The 22,645-nt window shown below is 39.6% G+C and overlaps 2 protein-coding genes across 15 annotated transcripts in view; both read right to left on the reverse strand.

The window, feature by feature from the left end:
- Nucleotides 1-20,302, reverse strand: part of LOC127497605 (carcinoembryonic antigen-related cell adhesion molecule 20-like) — a 105,388-nt gene extending 85,086 nt beyond the window's left edge. For 3 of the 14 annotated variants that reach the window (XM_051866186.1, XM_051866187.1, XM_051866185.1), the window contains exons 1-7: nt 20,202-20,302; nt 19,639-19,959; nt 17,923-18,198; nt 17,566-17,820; nt 17,209-17,326; nt 16,814-16,854; nt 16,629-16,654 (exon numbers count right to left, since the gene is read on the reverse strand). In XM_051866186.1, coding sequence (XP_051722146.1) covers nt 16,629-16,654; nt 16,814-16,854; nt 17,209-17,326; nt 17,566-17,820; nt 17,923-18,198; nt 19,639-19,959; nt 20,202-20,253 — 1,089 coding nt within the window. In that variant the 5' untranslated portion in view covers nt 20,254-20,302. Of the gene's footprint in view, nt 1-13,286; nt 13,635-13,865; nt 14,028-16,628; nt 16,655-16,813; nt 16,855-17,208; nt 17,327-17,565; nt 17,821-17,922; nt 18,199-19,638; nt 19,960-20,201 lie in introns of those variants that run through there. The other 11 variants (XM_051866180.1, XM_051866181.1, XM_051866197.1 and 8 more) reach the window with 10 other exon arrangements.
- LOC127497609 (glutamate receptor ionotropic, kainate 5-like) lies at nt 652-10,143 on the reverse strand. Its single transcript, XM_051866207.1, has 8 exons — nt 5,310-10,143; nt 5,077-5,229; nt 4,829-4,933; nt 4,508-4,615; nt 3,896-4,099; nt 1,832-1,945; nt 901-999; nt 652-690 (listed from the first exon to the last, which is right to left on the reverse strand). The coding sequence occupies exons 1-7, from the start codon at nt 5,406-5,408 to the stop codon at nt 901-903; spliced, it is 882 nt and encodes a 293-aa protein (XP_051722167.1). The 5' UTR covers nt 5,409-10,143; the 3' UTR covers nt 652-690.
- Nucleotides 20,303-22,645: the final 2,343 nt, after the last annotated feature.

Consider the following 22,645-nt stretch of genomic DNA (forward strand, 5'->3'; position numbering starts at 1 on the left):
AGGGGTGCAAAATAGAAAATTAACAGAAAATAAAACATCTTGTAATATATATAACGTGGCCTCCTCTCCTGAGGTTGATAATCAACATTTTCTGAAGGATAACAAGAAGTTTGGAACACCAAAGTGTACAGTATTTATGGTAAGTTCCTACTATTCATTATGGCCACATAACATACACAATACAGACGTGTGTAAACTTATATATTAGTATCAAATGATTTGTACCATAAAAAAGGTCATGGTGCTTCCTCCATGAATGGTGCCGTACTGGATATTAGTTTGATCGGCCAGGTCATCGGGCGATTCGATTGGCACTTCCATTCTCTGCACTGTCAGAAAAGCAGCCAGATTCGCTGTGTATGAGGAGATTATTATAAGAGTGAATGCCCACCTAAAGAGAGAGAGGACATAAATGATGGAAGCAGAGTGCAAAAAGCCCATAGCTGTGCTGTGTAATGTGTCCATTGACTCTGTTAAAACGACCAACAACACATATGGAGCCCCAGCACACGCTCAAACTCACCAGACCCCACTAACGCAGCGTGTGGACAGGGCTCGGGGCATGATCTCTGACCCCTGCTGCATAAAGCACCCGATAGGAAACCAAAGGCTGTTTCCTAGTGTGTACTGATTTTCCAGCAGGTCTCTGCGCTCACGCAGACACGGGTTGTCCATTCATACGGGCTCAATCTGACACAAGTACACAGAGAGAGAGATAGAGAAAAAGATTTAATTTAGTTCTCTGAAATAAAGTATTAATATCTTAAACAGTCTCTTAAATAAATGTTTAGTTTTAAAGAGGTATAGATATTTTTTTTTACTGGAAAACAAGAAAAAACACACTGATTAAGACAATGATTTTAGCAGTTTTTGAGTGTGTTGGTGTGCATTTGTGTGTACCTAAAGCACACAGCTGACAGCGAGGTAAGCCAGCAGCATGAAGAGCCAAACAGCCGGAGAGAAGAGATCCAGGAAGGAGAAATAACCTGGCTTCCTGCCCTGAGAGACAGTGGAATAGAAAGAGAGGTAAATGAAAGTGGCAGAAATAAAAGCCAAAAAAGGATTACGTACACTATTAATATTCAATCTATTAATTAACATAAATATAGTTAATGCAGTATCACTAGGCATTTAGACACATAATCTATCTATGTATTACCGTTAGTTATCCAGATTTTACTCTCTGTACTGGCTGTTATCATTCAGGACAGGACAAGCAGAGAATTTCACACCGAATTTCAAATATCAGGCTATTTGCACCAACGTGTATCATCTCATCCTCTGTTCATTCAAATGTGTTTTAATCTTGCATGTTTTACTCCGGCCACAAGATGGCGCTATTGATCAAAGCTGCACACTGGAGTCGCAAAAATTGATTTTTAATACTCTTCCATCGAAAGCAGAACTTGCTGTTTAGTGTTCACCAAGTAAAGAATCTAGTCAATATTACACTAACCAGTTTTCCGTTTAAGTGAGTGTGGGTCAGGATTTTTGTTATAAAAGAATTGGTCTCTCTAAGGATATTAAAACCTGAAATCAGTCAACAATTCCCATGAGTTTAATTTCTTAATGAAAATTAATTACTTTATATGTCAATTTCTTATTCAAATTAATCACAATTAATCACAATATTTGATTAGAAAAGCATAGAAATTAAGATCTTTTTAAAGACATTGCTGCAAATGAGTATAAAAACAGCAATACATGTTATCAAATTTGTCAGTATGTCTGAGGTAAACTTAGAGGTCATACTCAAAAAATATGTTTTTGTATTTTTTAGTTGTTGGGCTTAAACTGGTGCCACTGTGTTGAATCTGTGTGTGTGACTTACTATATGGACCCTGTAGAGAATACTGATGCCCAGGGTCATAAAGGGTTTTGAGAAGTCAATGACCTTCTCTCTCTCAGATGTGATGGTAAAAGCAGCTACAGCCAAATCAGCTTTCTGCTCCAAAGAATAAAGGAGAGAACAATGAAACATTGTAGAAGCAGAACAGAAATTCTTGGAAAAGTCATCTAGACACAATAATGAAAATTACATACAATTGAATTGAATGTAACCGTGTGATTTCCATAATTAATTCAGGAGAGAACAAGTTGATGAATATGACTACATACCCTGTTTTTTTTTTTTTTTTTATTAACATTTTATTATATGTTTCAGCTGTCTCAGAAACATTATCACAGATTCAACGTACGATATACAAACAGATGCCATGAAAATTACCAGACCAAAGTAAAATAATTACATAAAACAAGTACACATAATTGGGAACTCAAGGTTTTAGTTTTTCTAACAACATCTCGGCGGTTATTGACCAGCTTTGAATAGTTCTGTCCTTGGCCCCATTGAGTTTAGAAGTGGTGCCCTCAAGCAAGGCAATGTCTCTGAAGTAAGAAAGCCAGATGGAAGTAGAAGAAGTGGATGGTTCAATCCATAGTTTTAAGATAGTTTTTTTAGCTGCAGTACCTGCAACCAATAAGATCCTCTTTTGATGAATATTTAGCTTAAGTGTAGAGTCATCTAAGAGCAGGAAGATCAAGGGGTCCTGAGGTATGTCTAGATGTAAAATATCAGAGAGGGCCATACATACAAAGGTCCATAAAGGTACCACCTTAGGACATTCCCAGAACATGTGCAAATACGTACCTACTATAGAATTATTACATAGATGACAATAAGGATCAGATCTGATCTTCATTTTATACAATAAACTTGGAGTAATGTAAGCCCTATTAATAAGTTAATAGTGGATCATCTGATGTGGCAGGTTCTTAGATGCAATGAAACATCTGGCCCATACGACATCCCAGTCAGGTTTAGTTGTTACTTCCTTTTCCCAGGAATAAATAGCTGGTATATAGGAGTACTGTTGAAAGAGAATAGAGTTAGACTTTAGAGACTAAGCCACTTGAGAGGGTGTTAAAGTCCATCCACTTCCACAAAGGATGTGGAAGTATATTAGCAGACCAGGGAACACCATAGGCCTTTAGGGCTGACCTCAGTCTTAAATATAAGAAAAAGGAAAATCCCGGTAAGGAGAATTCTGTACTCAAATGTTGAAATGATTTGAGGCCCTCTCACAAAAAATGTCATTCAAAGTGTGAATACCGCAATCAGACCAGGCTTTATAGACAAAGGGCTTTTTCCAGTTTGCAAACAGTTATTATGCCATAAAGGTGTTGTACTTGTATATAAAAAAAAGGACTTCCCATAATTTTCTCAACCTTTTTCCATACATCAAAGGAATTTTCAACAATGGGTCCATATTTTTTCTTAGAGTTTTTAGAAATACTTGAAAAGGGGAGATCTTATAAGCGAACAGGTAGAGTTATATTCGCTTCTAGATCTCGCCAAGGAACAAGAGAATTGGGGTTAACCCAGGTTTTAAGTGTTCTTATTTGAAATGCTAAATGGTATGATTTAAAGTCCGGAAGTGACAAACCCCCATTAAGTTTCCTACCGTCTTAAGCCGGATTCTGGGTTTTTTCTTATTCCATATGAATCTAGAAATAGCCACGTTGAGCTCTTTGAAGAAACATTCAGGTGGTGGTAACGGCAACATAGAAAATAAGAAATTGACCCTAGGAAGGACATTTATTTTAACGGTAGCTATTCTTCCATGTAGAGCTAAACATAATGGGGACCATCTATCTAAATCCTGCTTGATCTTATTTAAGAGAGTTTGAAAATTATATTTAGGGATAAACTGTATAGTTAGGGATATTGTGATACCCAAATATGTAAATTGATTGACTATAGGGATCAAGGGGGGTAAGCTGCTCGATTCTTGTCTGATTTATTCCAATTGATTTTAAAACCTGAAAGCTTACCAAATATGTTGAAAAGATTTAAACATTATAATGGACAATAATGGACAGCCAGACTACATACCCTGTTGATCAGCTCTCCCACAATGCCCGTCCACAAGAAGTTGGGCTCAGGTGCCCCATACAGCCCATCGTCCACCAGTTTGATGCGGAAGGTGAACTTGAGGATATCAGCTAGCTCTCTCAACATGTCCACACAAAAACCCTCATACTGCTCGTTCCCCTCAAACTCCTGGTAATTCATCTTTCTCATCACGTATGGGTTCTCCTGCACACACACACACACACATTCCTGTATGCAGTACAAGTTCACGTTCCCATCAGTAACGTACATATTTTTTACAATTCTTTTATCACAATATCACAATTAAGAAAACAGCATCCTGTTAGATAAAATTACAGAAATGTATGTCTATGTTTTGAAATATATTTTGACTAGTTTTGCTAAAATGAAATGACCAGCTAACTGTGAATTCCTCACTTAGTAATGACTTTGTTCTTTCCATCGTGATAGACATACTGTAAATTGTCTTTCCATTGAATAAATAATGAATTAAGTGTTTAAGTGGGCTGGGCATTATAGAGTTCTGGACAGGAATTACAGATGTAGATGTGGTAAACACTGTGTGAACATAAGTGGGCAATTTGGGTCTGCTGTAGAGCAGTTGATCCTCACCAATATGGTGGTGATGATGAGGCTCTTGTTAGCCAGAGTCTCAGAGACGTTGATGTCCAGACTGGTGGAGTTCATCAGCAGAGTGTTATTAGAGTACCAGATCCCAATCTAACACAGAGATGGTGGAGAAATGAAGAAATCAAAACAAAGATGGTAGCACTATTCAAAATGTGTGTGTGTGTGTGTGTGTGTGTGTGTGTGTGTGTGTGTGTGTGTGTGTGTACTTATATACATGTAATATTAAAAACTATAACAACAATAGAAGTTTATGAAATGTCCCCATTTAGATATCTAGTAAATGTGTATGCGTGTGTCTTTAACCTCTTTGTGGCCTCCCCTGTGCTTCTCCAGAATATGGAGGGTGTAATTGGTCCTCTGGCCTTTACTGTTGAACTCAACTCGACCTGTCAAGCCATCATACTCCACCTGATCAAAACATGGGAAGAGAGAGAGAGAAAGAAAATAGAAACAGCTATGCTACTTTAAATAACACAATGGGTGCTCTCTAAGCTGAAAACAATCCTGGAGGACTTTCAAGTGGTTGAATAAACACACACGTAGAGACTGACCATACGCAGGTAGTTCATGAGGCTGGTCCCGTGTTGCCAGATCTGAGGGGAGGTGCAGCTGAGAGGCTTGATACCAATCTCCTGACTCCGGTTGAGTTCCTGCACTGCACTCACCACCACATGGACCGCATCAAACAGCAGGGCAGATGACAGCTGAACACACACAGAGAGGTTAGGGTGAGCAGTCTGTGTGTGATACATTGATAATTTTGTTGTGTTTGTGCGTGTCTTACCGTTGGTCCGAGGTACGGGTTAATGTCATAGCCCTCTCTCCAGGACAGATTTAGGCTCCTGATAAAGTCCAGGTAAAATGAATGGGTGGTGTTAAACATTAAGAAGCCCACGATGTTTGACTGCTCATCCACTATATCATCCAACCACAGCCACAGGAAGCCCCGCACACACACAGTAATGGCATCACACAAAGTAGAACATTCAGGAGTTCACACTTACAAATAAGTCAGATAAATTAATTGGTAAATGTATTTGGCGTGCTGTCCGGGGAGAGGGCTCCGAGCTCGGTAATCAATCCTTGGGTGAGTTTGACTGTGATTATATATAGGCCTGAACTCATGCTGATTGGGTAGATATGTTAATTACAGATTGTTGACAGCTGGTTGAGATGACGTAATGATTGGGTAGCTTATTTGACTTGTTCCTCCCGAACTATGTTAATAAAACATAATTCAGTGTGTGTGTGTGTATAAGAAATTTTAAAGAACAATTAGTTGGGATAATTGGTATTTGAGTAGGTAAGTAGGGTCAAGGGGTGGATTTATAATCCCCTCCTATTTTAATGTATAACAGATAGGGAATCACTCTTTCTTAAATCTATTGACTGATCCATTTCATTTTTTGGGTGGACATAGACACTGAAAGCTCAGTCTCTGCCATTTAAGCCCCTTAAATTGACATCTCGCTTAAATGGCAGGGCATCCGCGACAGCGGGTCACGCTGGTGCTGATCTGCACACGATGGTTGTTTTGCAGGCGTACCAGGCTGACCTGCTGAGGGACTTAGACCAAGGGCATTCAGCATGTGCATACTGCTGAGGTCTGAGTCCTCATCCAGACAGACTGGACCTGGCCTGTCAAGGCCTAAGGGCTGCTGACAGGGCCAGAAGACTGGGGGAGGTGATCCATCAAAAACGCGGTCAGTGGGTGATCAGAACTACCCTCTCTGTTCTTCTTTAACCCCAGGCCTGTCGCTGGGCCAATAATGAGAAAATTATGATTCTGCTGGTCTACCGTTGGCTTGATAGTGAGAAGACCCTTTCAGGCTTGTAAGGGTAGTTGACACCACGTTTCCATGGTGGAGGACTGCTGTTCCCTGTGTAGGATGTGTGTGGGCATTTAGTTAAAATTGGAAATATATTTTTATTTTATTTTATGTGTTTTTTAGGGCCCTGAAGTTCCCTTGGGTTGGCTAGAACGATTTTTTTTTAGAGAGAAAGAAGTGCCATTTGGGTCTTCTTAGGTGAGTCTGCTGGTTTTCACTTATTCTTTGTTTTCTGGGACTACCGCTCTTTTATATTTCTCTTCATTAGTGAGTATGTTGGCTTCCTCTTACTTGAGAGTGGTTTTGAGGCTGCTGCTCTGTTGCAGGCTGGCCCTATGCAGGCTGCCTTGGTAGCCACTTTAGGGTAGAGTAGTTTGTCTCCTCTCCTGTTTGTTTGGAGGGCTGTTTTGCAAAGAGACGAGCACTTTGACTTCAGATAGATTAAATGTCTAGCGTCGTCCCACGGGGACGCCTGACATTGTTACCTGGTTAGCGTCACTCTTCCTAATTGTAATTAGGATAGCTAAGGCTTTAATGGTAGTTTTTGAACCACCTTAGCAGTTTCAGTTGAGTGATTATGCCTCCTCTCTGTTGAGAGTTGTTCTGTAGAGGCCGCTGCTCTGAGGAGCGCCAGGTAGATCTATGCTTTGTGGGCTGGCCCTCACCAGGGCCGCCCTGTCAGCTGGCCTAGGCTAGCACTAGGGATATTTTAGGCAGTCTGCTAAACATTCCTGCCACTGACCCCTCATTAGTGAGTGTAGGTTCCTTTTTGAAAAAAATAAAAAAAATCCCTAGTGCTGGCCTCCTCTCAATCGAGGCCAAGGCCCACCCCCTCTGCATTGGGGCATAATGCAGATTGGTGTAGAGGCAGAATAGGCAGTTCCCTCCTTTTTCTATTTGTGAATAGTAAATGCTTTTTGCTGTGTCCCGCATTTCATAAGCTGAGCTACTGTTAGGCCATCGCTAGACTAATCGCTGAACTAACGTTCAAGCGTTGGGTTGTTTATGGGTGGCTTTTCTATGAAAGGCCCCATTCCCCTAGTGCTGAATACAGATATAATTTCTGTCATGATAGAGACTTTGTGGTTGGTTTCCACCCTATAGTTTTTCTCAAGGTCAGGCGGGCTGTCAGGTAGCTGGCCTTAGCAGGCCTCCCTGTGAGCAGCCTCCAGTAATTGGGTTCCTGGTAGCTATTATAGTTTTATCAGATAGTAGGCCTTAGCCGGCCTCTCTGTGGTGAGCCCCCATTAGTGTGGATGTTGTAGCAACAAGACATGCTCTAGTTGGTATAGCAGGCCTCCTTGTGAGTGAGTCACTGGCACTTTGGGTTTTGTGACAGCTAGCAGATGTTTGTTGGCAGTTAGTCAGACCTTGGTAGGCCTCGCTGTGAGCTAGCTCCCAGTTTTGGTGATTTTAGCAGCTAGCGATGACTTGCTGTTGGATAAGTAGGCCTTAGCCTCTTTGCAAGCAAGTCCCCAATAGTATTTGCCTTTGGTGTGGCCTTAGCAGGCCTCCCGGTAAGCGAGTCCCCATCTGGTTGGGTTCTGGTAGCTAGAAGATTGGCCTTAGCAGGCCTTCCTGTGGGTGAATCCCAAGCATTTTGGTACTTGGACAGCTAGCTATGACTTGCTATCAGATAGTTGGCCTTAGCAGGCCTCTCTGAAGGCGAGCCCCAACAGTATGGGTGCTGTATCAAGCCACTTAGAACTAGCTACCAGGCAGCTGGCCCTAATGGGCGGTCCTGGAGGCTAGTCCCCAGCAGTAATGGGTTTTTCTGGTAGGTGTGCATAGTTTTGCTTCAGATAGTAGGCCTTAATATGCATCTCTGACGACGCAGTGTGGGTATCTGGCTGCTAGCAAATGCTTCTTCTCAGTTGCTGGCCTCAGCAGGCCTCCCTGAATGTTAGCAGGCCTTCCTGTGGGCAAGCCTCAGTGTTGCAGGCCTCAGACAGCTAGCTAGCAGGTAGTTGGCCTTAGCAGGCCTCCCTGAGAGCCAGCCCCTAGCAAGTGGGTGCATGGCGGCTAGCAATGGTCACTTCAGCCAGTGAAATTTTGCAATCAAGGTGTTCGGCCCTATGGGGCCCTTCTGAAGGCGAAATTCCCCACAGTGCGGGTATTTCTCTGCCAGCTTAGACACGATACCAGGTAGTTGCCAACTGTAGGCCTCCCTGACGCGAGTCCCCAGCAGCTGGGTATCGGTCAGCAAAGTTTTGTTGTCAGGTGGTTGCCCTTTTGGGCTCCCCTGAGACCGCACGTTACCTTGTGTAGCTGGCTTGGCTTTCTATTGCCTATAGCCTGTTTGACCTAACGGGTCGAGCTCTTTTGACTGCCCTCACTTTGAGGGTAGGTTTGAATTCTTAGCTCCCTAAGTCTGGTCAGTGGTCGAAGGCTTCTCTTGAGGCCTCCCAGTTAGATCAGCCCTTAGGCTGTGAGTATTCCCTTCACGATGGTTCCTTTTTAGAGTGCACAGCCTCCTTATCGCCTAGAAACATAGGTGCTTTGTAGATCCTAGGATCAAGCAGATATACTCCCCTCTCTTTGCTGAGTCTTGCTCTTCAGGATGCCCGTCTCTGAGATACGGTCTAAGTCGGTCTACTGCCCTTCTTGCAGTCCCTCTTTCTGGATGTCTCTTCGTGAGACTTATGTATCCGGAGGCTCTGTTTCTGTAGAAACAGACAGGTTGTTGGCAGACTAGGCTACTAGTACAGCTAGAAAACCAGGTCAGCCTCCCTGGTGGCATTCGGGGTGACGTGGTTCCCCTGAGAAGTGACTGGCTGGGGCCCCCTAGCCACATTCCCTAAAAGGGACCCCTTCTGTTGAAGTTGTTGGTCCCAGGCCTTTGAGCGGCCTTGGCAGGCCCCTATGTGCAACATATGGGAGCCTTCTTTGAGGCTTATAGCTTGGGCTTTGACCGCAGGGAGTGATGTCACCGACAGCTCATTTGTGACCTGTAGGGAGAATGGGTCTGGCGTTTCAGTTGAAATTGCTTGATTCTGACAGCTGTCACTTCCATACGTTGGCATGCACTCCCCTCAGCATGGCAGTGTGGGTATATCATTCCCCTAGCGCTCTGACGCAGCACGAGTTCCCTTTCGAAAGGGAATGTCTCAGGTTATGCATGTAACCATGGTTCCCTGAGAACAGGGAACGAGACCTCGGGGCCCGCCTGCATATAGTCCCTTTAGATGATAAGCTGATGACATGTTATACAGGCGCCCCTTATATACTTACAGGTCGCACTGTTATGATGTCCTGGGCTGTCGCCTGTCAATATGATATTGCCGAGATTAGATAAGTGTTTCAGACACCGGTTCATGTGGAGACATTTCCCCTAGTGCTCTGATGCAGCATCTCGTCCCCTGTTCTCAGGGAACCATGGTTACATGCGTAACCTGAGACGTTTTTTTTCTTTTGTTAATCTGTTAATTATTTAAATGAAATACAATGTGTAGTCCTATTTATTTTATTCCTTTTATATAGCTTACTTAATTTTATTTTGTTTTTCTCGGTTCACAGAAGCACTGCAGGTGTGTGATGTGACGATGTGTGAATCTTCATGTTCTTTTGTTTTACGCTACTAGTTGCGCATGTACAGCTCAACCCCTGAAAAAAAAAAAATTGTATGGTATTTTTAATGTCACAAACACCCATCTATTCTAATTTAATTTCATATAAAAAAAAACAAAAACACACTAACTCAAAAACTTGCATATATACAGAGCCCCGCACATGACAGGCAAGAAAAAAAATTAAATCGTGTGCACAATTTACTAATTTGTTCCCTCGATTTACTAAATCGTGCACACGACTTACTAATTCGTTCCCTCGATTTACTAAATCGTGCGCACGATTTTACTATTTCGTTCCCTCGATTGATAAATCATGCACATGATTTATAAATCGATGGGAACAAAATAGTAAATCGTGCACATGTTTTAGTAAATCGAGGGAACAAATTAGTAAATCGTGCGCACAATTTAGCCTACTATTTTTTTCTGCATGTCATGTCTGGGGCTCTGTACATATACGAGCTAAGACCTGACCTGAGATTTAAAGGGTTAGTTCACCCAAAAAAGAAAATAATGTCATTTATTACTCACCCTCATGTCGTTCTACACCCGTAAGACCTTCGTTTATCTTCGAACACAAATTAAGATATTTTTTATTAAATCCAATGGCTCAGCGAGGCCTGCATAGATAGCAATGGTATTTCCTCTCTTAAGATCCATAAAGGTACTTAAAACATATTTAAATCGGTTCATGTGAGTTCAGTGGTTCTACCTTAATATTATAAGCGACGAGAATATTTTTTGTGCACCAAAAAAACAAAATAACGACTTTTTAATAATATCTAGTGATGGCCGATTTCAAAACACTGCTTTGGAGCATTATGAATCTTTTGAGTCGAATTAGTGATTCGGATCGCGTGTCAAACCACCAAACTGCTGAAATCATGTGACTTTGGCGCTCCAAACCACTGATTCGATTCATAAAGCTCCAAAGCTTCATGAAGCAGTGTTTTGAAATCGGCCATCATTAGATATTGCTAAAAAGTCGTTATTTTCTTTTTTTGGTGCACAAAAAATATTCTCATCGCTTTATAATATTAAGGTAGAACTAATGTACTCACATGAACTGTTTTAAATATGTTTTTAGTACCTTCATGGATCTTAAAAGAGGAAGTACCATTGCTGTCTATGCAGGCCTTGCTGAGCCAGATATTAATCAAAAATATCTTAATTTGTGTTCTGAAGATGAACGGAGGTCTTACGGGTGTAGAACAACATGAGGGTGAGTAATTAATGACAGAATTTTTATTTTTGGGTGAACTAACCCTTTAATCGTAGGCACCGCTCACGTACATATTGATAAATGCCCAGTTTTGCATGGAAACGGCCATACGCACCGTTTTTTGTTGTACGTTTGTTTCATAAATGAGGCCCACTGTCTTTTCTAATGGTGTGTTTGCAAGGGTTGTTTAGGAATAGGAAATGCATGTCCTGAGCTGAGTTTGAGACCACTGGTCTACGGGTTCTGTAATATGTTAAGATTGACCAGTAACTAAAGGTTTCAGAAATGCATGCAAGGTTGGAGTAACGTGTCATTTGTTAGGGTAGACTAGTGATAAAATGATTCAATAGTGTAAAATTTTTGCAGTACATTTTGCTTTGGTGGCTTTTTGGGTGATTGAGCATGTTGAATAGGCAGCGGAGATCATCGATAATAGAAATCACTCTGATTGGCTGTTCAGCTTTGTGAACCAGTGAAACCGTCCTAAATTTGATCTTACGATCATTTCTCAGATGTGCATACATGTGATTCATAGAATGAACGTACACACAGAAAACGAGCCTACGCCTCTCTTTCAGATGTGAAATCTATAAATCGCAAATGATCTTGAACTTGCACGCAGCTGAATGGTTTCAGTTTTCCGCGTTGTAAACGACACCTAATTAATGTAATTTACATATAAAAGATCACCACTCATCATCCAAATCCGTTCATTTAGAATGGCGAGCTGCAAGAATAGCTTAGATTTCCAAAAACCTGCAGTAATCTGACAAGGAAAAGTGCGTACGTCTGCTCAGACCCTGATGTGGCGCTAAGCACTTTTCCACGTCAAAGACTGTTTTTATAAATATGACCGTTGGCTGGATTTATGCTTACACACACTCTAAGATCAAATCTGTGTGTACGCACGCTTTATTATGAGGCCTCTAGTGTTGAAGTGCTAAAAGTGGACATTTGACAGTTTTGGTACCTGCAGTTTGTACAGAATTCATCCATGATGAAAATCATTCATCCTCATGAAAAAAATACAACCAGTTTAAGTTTAACTCACTACACCTGCCTTGATAAGTCCTTATCATTTGCATGTCAGTGTTATCACATTAAGTGATGTGATGTGAAGACCAAGTATAGCAACCCATACTCGGAATCTGTCCTCTGCATTTAACCCATCCAAGTTAGTGCACACATTAGGAGCAGTGAGTGAACACACACACTGCAAACCGCGAACACACACACCTGGAGCTGTGGGCAGGCCGGCCGCATGGGAAGCGATTGGGGATGAGGTTTCTTGCTCAAGGGCACCTCAGTCACGGGTATTGTGAATGGAAGAGAGCACTGTTCATATACTCCCCCCACCTACATTTTCCTGCTGGTATTGAGAATCAAACCCGCAACCTTCGGGTTACAAGTCTGACTCTCTAGGCCACAACTGCCCACATCATGAAGAAAAAAAATACAGTATTGTATGTGGCCTTAAATATTCCAAAGTGCTAAAAACCAGAACCAGAAGGTGGAATGAATAAGAAATGAACTTTATATTTTGAGCAAAGAAAATTGAAATAACAGGAAAATTGCATTCTTTGAAGAAGATAATGAACAATAAATTTCTTTACCAAAACTCCCTATTTTCGACCATGTCACTTCCTTGTTTCTTTCCCCTGAGTGACATTGTGTTCAGGTCTAAAGGTGAATCTACTTAACAACGTAATCTCTGTTTTTTTTACCCACTATCGCAGTTGTTTTATTTCCCAGTGAAAGAAAGAATGAGGAAAGAATGAAAGAATGAAAGAAAGAATGAGGATGTATCTGATGATTTCTGAGAAACTGCTGGGTGTGATCAATACTAGCTAAATATTAGCTATAGTAATTTATAAATTATAAATAAATATAATTTAGAAAACTAGCCAAAATATTTATTAAATGAACACGGATGAGATGGGAAATGTAGGACTACATAAAGAACAACTGTTAAATCTGTTCTATTGAGTTCTGTGTGAATAGATTCAGTGTAGGCCTGCATTTTAGAAGAAAGAAAGAAAGAAAGAAATGTATACAGCCTGACAGATCATCTGGCAGTAGATGTTTCAGTGTCTTCACTTCCTCACCTGCTCACAGGAGGAGGGTTTGATACCTGATTAGAGACGTTTGTCAGGGTGCGTGAAGAGAGAACTCAAAAGCAGAGGATAGTGCAACAGTCTATTGGACACTTCTGGGTATAACAAACAACCAAAGTGTAGTGACACACAAACGGGCAACAAAGGGAGGTGCGAGAGTTCCAGAGCCGTCCGTACAGACATCTGTGGACACAGGCTGTGGAGACCACCTCAGGTGCGATACCCAATGGGATGGGGAACGAGACAGAACAGCAAGTGCACGGCCAGCTGTATAATCCTCGTCTAGACGTCCTGGGCACAGCAGTAGAACAGGTAAGAAAACAAAGACACACGGAACAGGTCCAAACACAAGAGACGAGGCACACAAAACACGAGCTGCAGAAAATAGATAGGACACACAGAGCAACAGGTAAAAGTCGATGATGCACCCTGAACCGTGACAACGTTACACAAGCATATAATAAAATAATCTAACCAAATGATTTCCTTATTTTGACAGCAAGGACAGAATAAATAGCACTTATTTTGTGATGCAGCCAAAGCACACATATAGTATAATGCTGTACAATGGGACAGACTGGATTTAAATATTATTAACCTGCTCACCTGAGCTGAAGGACATCTTGGTCTGTTTGAAACTCAATGCTTTACATTTTCATACTCATTATCCCTGAAATTCACATATATAGTAGATTCACTCCTCTTCAACGGAACCGGTCCATCTCCCCTTGTCTTCTGGATATCAGTCATTTCTTCATAGTGTGAATCCTACAAATAATTATTTGTTTTTCTTAAATTATAATCACAACATCAGACACAATGATGTCTCTTGAAGTAAAATTGTGATAAAATGTTAATGTTGCTGATATTTAAATCATGAAACAGAAAGACCACTATTAAACAATGGTAATGTCTATCATGAGTGATTTTTTGTCAATTATATCCACTGTTTAATTGCAATCCTCAGTATGTCTTTGTGCAGTAATACACTATATTGCCAAAAGTATTGGGACACCCCTCCAAATCACTGAATTCAGGTGTTCCAATCACTTCCATGGCCACAGGTGTATAAAATCAAGCACCTAAGTATGCAGACTGCTTCTACAAACATTTGTGAAAGAATGGGTCACTCTCAGGAGCTCAGTGAATACAAGCATGGTACCGTGATAGGTTGCCACCTGTGCAAAGTCCATTTGTGAAATTTCCTCACTACTAAATATTCCACGGTCAACTGTTAGTGGTATTATAACAAAGTGGAAGCAATTGGGAACAACAGCAACTCAGCCATGAAGTGGTAGGCCACGTAAAATCACAGAGCTGGGGTCAGCGCATGCTGAGGCACACAGTGCTAGAAGTCACCAACTTTCTGCAGAATCAATAGCTACAAACCTCCAAACTTCGTGTGGCCTTCAGATTAGCTCAAGAACAGTGCGTAGAGAGCTTCATGGAATGGGTTTCCATGGCCGAGCAGCTGCATCCAAGCCTTACATCACCAAGTGCAATGCAAAGCGTCGGATGCAGTGGCGTAAAGCACGCCACTACTGGACTCTAGAGCAGTGGAGATGTGTTCTCTGGAGAGACGAATCACGCTTCTCTGTCTGGCAATCTGATGGATGAGTCTGGGTTTGGCAGTTGTCAGGAGAATGGTACTTGCCTGACTGCATTGTGCCAAGTGTAAAGTTTGGTGGAGGGGGGATTATGGTGTGGGGTTGTTTTTCAGGGGTTGGGCTTGGCCCCTTAGTTCCAGTGAAAGGAACTCTTAATGCTTCAGCATACCAAGACATTTTGGACAATTTCGTGCTCCCAACTTTGTGGGAACAGTTTGAGGATGGCACCTTCCTGTTCCAACATGACTGCGCACCAGTGCACAAAGCAAGGTCCATAAAGACATGGATGAGTGAGTCTGGTGTGGAGGAACTTGACTGGCCTGCACAGAGATAGAACACAACCCAACAAAACACCTTTGGGATGAATTAGAGTGGAGACTGCGAGCCAGGCCTTCTCACCAACATCACTGTGAAATCAGCACATGTGAAATCAGTCCAATGGCGTGACAGAACGTCATAGGCGGGTGACGTCATGACCAGGAAACTATAAAGCACACCTGAACCAAACAGAGTTAGCTTCTGAAAGTCGAAGTAAGTTGGTACAGGCATGCAGCGTCTCGTTCCCTCTCAGGGAACCATGGTTACATACGTAACCTGAGACGTTCCCTTTCAAGGGAACTTGCGCTGCGTCAAGCACTTTGGGAACGAGATACCCACGCCGCCATAAAACCAAGTGCCTGTCTGTGTGAAACACACTAAGAAGCAAGCACTCATGACCCCGGGGTCGAGGCCACATCTAGGTTGTAGAACCTAACAAAGGTATGAAGCGAGGACCACCCTGCAGCATCACAGACTTCCTGGAGGGACACTCCAGACAATAAGGCCAAGGAGGCCGCCATACTCCGTGTAGAGTGAGCACGGACCTTAAGTGGAGAAGGGTGACCGGCAGACTCATACGCAAGTGAGATAGCCTCAACTATCCACTTGCTCAAGGTTTGCTTGGATGCAGGGTGCATCCAAGCAAACCTTGGGGCTGCTGGGCTGCTCCCGCCCAGCAGCCCCAGAGACTTTAGAGCGGCAGTGAAGAAACTTTTGGAACGCCGCCGCCTGCTTCTTAGCTGCCTGAAACCTTTCGACGACGGTGTTTACTGAGTCGCCGAAAAGGCCAGGCGGCATAAGCGGGGCGTCCAAAAGGAAGGATCTATCTCTGTCCTTCATGTCAGCGAGGTTGAGCCACAAATGCCTCTCCGTAGCTACCAGGGCTGCCATAGACCGCCCAATTGACTTGGCGGTCTCCTTGGTAGCGCGGAGAGACAGGTCTGTAGCTTTAAGTAGCTCAGTGAACGCCTCGCGACTAACTTCCCCACCCTCATCAAGATCTTTAAGCAGGTCGGCATGATATGCTTGGAGGACGGCCATGGTGTGTGAGCAAGCCGCCGCCAAAATATATGTCTTAACTGGAGCTTGAATAATGTAGGAGACAAACAACAGTAAATAAGACAGACAGTTTCACACGTAGCGCTTACTGAAGACACAGAAGCTAACTCTGTTTGGTTCAGGTGTGCTTTATAGTTTCCTGGTCATGACGTCACCCGCCTATGACGTTCCGTCACACCATTGGACTGATTTCACATGTGCTTCACGACGCAATCACGCAGAGGCGTTCCCAAAGCGCTTGACGCAGCGCAAGTTCCCTTGAAAGGGAAACACCTTTCCTGTAAGTGTTTGTAATGTGTCATGTGACATCAGATTTACAGTTTTAAATCAGGTCCTATAAAGACAAAAATGTTGTGATAAGGAGATAAAACTGAAAGTCACTCACAGGCTCTTGTGTGCTTTGTGCTGCTGCTTAAAGAAAGAAACATTCAACAAGATTGATACTGAGAGAAATATGTACTGAATCATTTGTAATATTAATAGATAATCTGAAACATGGGATGGTCAGTATCAGTGTTGTTTCAATCAAATCATACTCATGTTGGTATTACGAATAAATAACAAACATACCTCCACTTCCTTGTCCTTTTTGTTCCTTGTTTAACATAGGGCTGTAGTGTAAAGACAAATAAATTAATTAAAATCTTGTCCACATTTCTGTCATACAAAAAAGCAGTTTATAACAGTTTAGTTTCCATGGTAATGGAAATTTACTGTAATTGGACATAAACTCTGAGTTTGATAGGGAAAAGTCGCTCATGAGAATGATATGTTTTTAATCACTGTTATCTTTAAAGGTCATATGTAGATCTAGACCTGTTGGAAGCTGATACAAGTTGTGATTTGTACACACATTAATTTGACACATTATATACATTATTATTACTATGGTAATAATAATGTATATAATGTGTCAAATTAAAGCTGTGATTACAAATTACACCATGAGGTGCCATATTACTTACATTTTCTTGGTTTTTATTAAATAGACAATCAGACCACAAATGCCTGAAAATGCCACTAAAACTCCAATGACAATCCCAACTATCGCTCCTGTTGTCAGTCCTCCTCCTCCACCACCAACTATAGAAAAGAAACAACAGACCAGACCATATAACGCACACAATAATAATTGTTATACACTTTAAATACACTATCAAAATCTTAATTAAAAAAATAAAATTCAAGACAACACAAGGCAATTACGAGCAATATAGATGTACATACAAAACAGCAGAAAATGATGACAACAAAAAACTCCAATGAACAAATGTTAAATTAAGGTCAAAACATTGATTATAATAAAGAGTTGTAACACTTACCTTTAACTAGTAAAGCATGTCTTTGTGAGGCATTTCTGTTTGTGACACTATTCCAGGCAGTGCAGTCGTAATCTCCACTGTGTGTGAAGTCAGTCTCATCTATGGTGAATGTGTCTGTGGTCACATTGGTGTCTGTTTCATTAAACTTCCATCTGAATGAGGCAGAAGGTTCAGAATTTGCAGAGCAAGACAGAGACACACGAACCCCTAAATCCACCACATCCTGACCCTTAATAAAAACATCTTCTGGTCCATCTAGAACAAACACAAGACACAAGACAAACTGAGCACTGAAGTATGTTTATATTTAATCAGATTTGAGCTTAAATCATCTTTGTTGAAATGTTTAACACTCACAGTTGATGATCAGGTCGAGTTTTGCTGTCCCAGAGCTGACAGGGTTTGTATATGTACACTGATATTCCCCACTGTCTGATCTCTGCACTGGACTGATGGACACTGATCTGTTATCAGGTGAGAAGATGATGCTGTTGCTAGGAGACAGAGGACTGTTATCTTTCATCCACTGCACAGAGGTGATTGTGCCAGTTCCTTCAGAGGTGATGTTAGCAGATGATTCGCCCTCTATTAATGGTTCCTCTGGACCAATAAGCCTGACATTAGATACATTTTCTGTGTAAATGAGAGAAAGAACAAAGACACTGGATTTAGAATTAGTCTTTCACATTTAGGACCCAATTAATATTTGTGAAAACAGCAAAAGAACTTGGGCTTCGGCAAGCCAGAAAGATGCTTAATTAGGACTACAACTACTACAAAGAAGACAATACAGGTCAGATTAATCAAACAACCATTATACCATTAACAACTGGCTACAAATTTATAGTATTTTTTTTAAACAGGTGTGTCATGTGTATATATTATGGAGCAGGCCAATGGGGCCATCAGGGGTCTTTGACTGCAGGGGTCAGGGAGGCCATATTTCTCAAATCTGCCTATATCGTCAATGAAAGAAATGTTTATTTATGTTTGAATATTTGCGCCATTCCTAAAAATGTAATTTTATTAGAGGCAAAACTGTTTGTTTTGATGGAAAGATCCCACAACTAAAGGAAAGCAGCAATTTGTGTAAAATGTATATAAATCAATTCACATTAAATATTGAAATGGTTTGTTCATTTCAATGTCTATTTAGATTGCCAAAGTTTGTAATGCATAAAATTTATGTTTAATTGATTTTCACAGTTGAGAAATGACTGAATGTCAGGGCCTCGGACAAGAGGAAAACAATAACAATCTACAGCATAAAAGAGAACTGTAAAAGTTTATTATAATGGGAAAATGTTTCATAATTTGCAGTTTAGTTTTATGTTAAGAACAGTGTTGGGTAAGTTACTCTAAAAAGGTAATTAAATACTAGCTACTAATTAATTATATATTCAACAGTATAATTAGATTACTGTACTAATTCCTCTCTCTAAAAAGTATTGCATTACTTATTACTAATTACTTTCATTCCATATCATCCTCGACCAGTTAAACAATACAACGACAGCCTTGAAACTGCTCTTTTAATTCTTTCAAATAAATAATATAAAACTGCATAAATTATTCTTGAACTGATCAAAGTATTCAAAGGGAGAAGATTACACTAAAAACAAACATTAGATGCTAAATTTTGATGTTAAATCCACTATTGTTTTATATAGAACTGTTGCAATTACATCAGAAGTAACTGTAATCAAATTACAGAAAAATTAAGAGTAAATCCCTTACTTTACTTTTTCAAGGGAAAAGTAATTAAATTACAGTAATTAATTACTCAGTAATGCATTACACTAAACACTGATTAATAAATGGTTTGTTTAGTGGAATCGAATAATTTCACACTACTAATATTGTATATTCATTTTCTCCAGAAATGAAATGAGTTTACTTGCATGGTATTATTATAGTAACATACAGTAAAGTAGATCACAGTAGAGAACTGTAAATTAACAGTAAAATACTAACAGCAGGGGGTGGCAGTAGTTTTCTGTTAATTTAATGTAAAAGATTTACAGGATAATCTTTTATTGGTAAAACTGAACCAAGTTTTAGCAACTCACTCACCGAACACTTGTAGTGAAGTTTCTCCTGCAAGTGTCTCTCCAGCACTAGTTTGTAGAGTCAGTCTGTATATTCCAGAATCACTCAGTCTCAGGTTCTGCAGTGTCAGAGCGAGAGTGTTGCTGTCAAAACTGATTCTGCCTTCATATGCGGGGTTTACTGTAGCTACACCAGACCCTACTGCAATTATAGGTGTTGTAGCAAAAAACCACTGAGCTATAAGAATCGATGTGGAGGGTGGGTTATCAGGGGCGAGAACCACGCTTCCTCCTACTACTCCATTAGCTGACTCAGGAAACTGCAGATCTTGACCTAAATACTGTCCTAAGAAAAAAGAAAAAGAATACTTACATTTATTTTTACATTTGCACTTAAATTACTTAATTACTTTAACTATTACTTAAATTTTTTAGTGGTAGTAACAACAAAGAACAGCTTCAGTAAATGGCAAACATACATTTTTCTGAATTTACTTAAATCAAATAGGACTAACTAGTTATTTTATATAGAAATTCAACACAGAATTATTAAATTGCTATAAAAATAAATTTTAAAAAAAGTCTCACCAAAACACGAGAACATCCACAGCGTCCAGTATAAACGATAAGAAACCATCATGATCGAGCTCTCAACTGTCAGCAGCAGCAGCTCGAATCGTCTGAACTATTTACATCAGTTTTCAGTTAATGATAAACGGCTGTTATAGAGTGCAGAGAGTTCACTGCGCCACCTAGCGCTGGATATTAACACGAGTCTTGTCTAGATTTGATCGTGGATGATGAGCAATAATCACTTCAGTCATGCAACATCTAAATTAACTTGCTTTATTCAAGTTAAAGAAATTATTCTGATTCAGTCTCGCTACATGGGTGGGTTAGTGTAAGCTATAATTTATTTTACTTTACTACTGTATGCAGGAGTTCCACTTTTCTGGGCCCCCTGGACAGTTTATTGTCCCCCTCGGTTTGCACATACAAAACAACAATATTCAAACCCTTATAAAATCCAGAGTTTTTTTTTTAAAAAATAAATAAAATTAAAAAAAAAAAAAAAATTAAAAACACCTACAAACATATTTTTATATATGGGAGAACAAGATGGTTTTGATATCGGTTGTTACAAATTTTAATATCAGCTGTACAAAAAATTAAATAGATTTTTTTATGATACATATACTGTACCTACTGTTACAATTAACCCCATTAATGGTGATAAAACAACATCATTCTTGGTAGTTTATATACACAATATAGGGATAAGTTGTAGATGTCAAAACATGTGTCTATGGATCATCCCTGGTCTCCACTACTTGCCATTTACTTATTTGTCTCACTTCAACAAAAGTAAAATTGGATTTCATTTGTTTATGAAATGAAAATAAAAGCCAGATGTTGCAACAGTTGATCACAGATGTGAGTCTTGTGATGTCTAATTACTAAACTCATCTTATACATACAGTATTTCAAAATACAGTATTCAAGGATTCTCTATTATAGGCTACAATATCTGAACATTTTCCTTGGCTATTAATGTAAACCCTTGATCTTGTCGAAATCTAACTAGTGACCATCAACATCAAAATGAGAAACTTTGATATTCTGTAAATAACACAAGCACCAGCACTTCCTGTCCACGACTCAATGAGGTTACATAATACTGATCCATAAGGTCCATAAAGCATACATTTGAGCACATTTGTTATATTTAGCACTCTATATACATTACACAATACTATTGCTGTTTTTTCTTTGGATTTTCTTATAAATTTTGGTCATTGTCAATTCACTTTTGACAATTGATTTGTCTGCCAAAAAGATACACTAACAGAAGTTCAGATTTGATTGGTCGATCTTATAAAATAATGTGTAGTGATTAAAGCCCATAAACTAGCTGCTTAAAATGTCAAATCAATCAAAATTTTATACAAAGAAAAGATAGATACGTTAAATACAATGTTATTTTAAAATAATGAAACAATTATATATATATATATATATATATATATATATTTTTTTTTTTTTTTTTTTTTTTATGAAATCGGTTATTTGCCATTTTTGGCTCATTAAATGTGAATTAATTAGTAATGGAAAAGTGCATACCATAGAGCTAGTTACAAGTAAAAACCAAAGAATGTTATTTTTCTTTTCTTTTTCCACAAATATACAAATGCAGCTAGGAAATATGCCTGCGTTCAACATTTCTGCTTTTTTCAGCAGCTGTTTTAAAACGTCTTCATCTACAAATTGTCAGGACATTAGAACGCCATTTTTAACTTCCCTTTATGTCTTTGAACAGTTTGAACTTCTTTTATAAGATGGACTGTTATATATTATGTGATATGCTGAAAAAGTTTTTTTGTTCATTCCATTTTGCTCCTAAATATACAAGAGAGAAATGATATAGTGAGATTAATGCATCAATTTTGTTTTCTCTGATACAAATGGAGTGTTAATAATAGTAACTTACATTAATAACTATATGGTGAAAATCCTTTGTGGAATGATTTTTGTGCTAAATCTATAACCTCTCATAATATTACTGATATTGTCTTTACAATCAATAATCCATAATCATTATTGTTTTCTTTTCCCCTTTTTATTTACTCTGAATATCTCTCCTCCCATTGATCTGAAACTCATCATTTCAACTGAATTTGTCAAGATCTCTTAACATCTTTTTATATTTAAGAATCAATAAACATGGATGATTTGGGTTTGGATTTGGTTTTGGACTTTTTTTCACATTTCACAAGAACTCACTAAGAATGTTATAAACACTTAATAAAATGTTTTGTTGATGATAAATGCATATTAGACATATGTACAATATATAAGGAAAGCTGATTATGCTAAACTCTTTCTGTGCTTTTTTCTTTTATAATAAGCACTTACTGTCATGCTATCCTGAGAAACCTCCTGTGCAGACAGACTAAATCAAACTTGATTAAATTAGCAAACATACATTATAATAAATAGATTCTTTTAAAATCTTAGAATATTTCATGTTTAAA

The sequence above is a fragment of the Ctenopharyngodon idella genome, chromosome 16 (genome assembly GCF_019924925.1).
Source record: "Ctenopharyngodon idella isolate HZGC_01 chromosome 16, HZGC01, whole genome shotgun sequence".
NCBI classification, from domain to species: domain Eukaryota; kingdom Metazoa; phylum Chordata; class Actinopteri; order Cypriniformes; family Xenocyprididae; genus Ctenopharyngodon; species Ctenopharyngodon idella.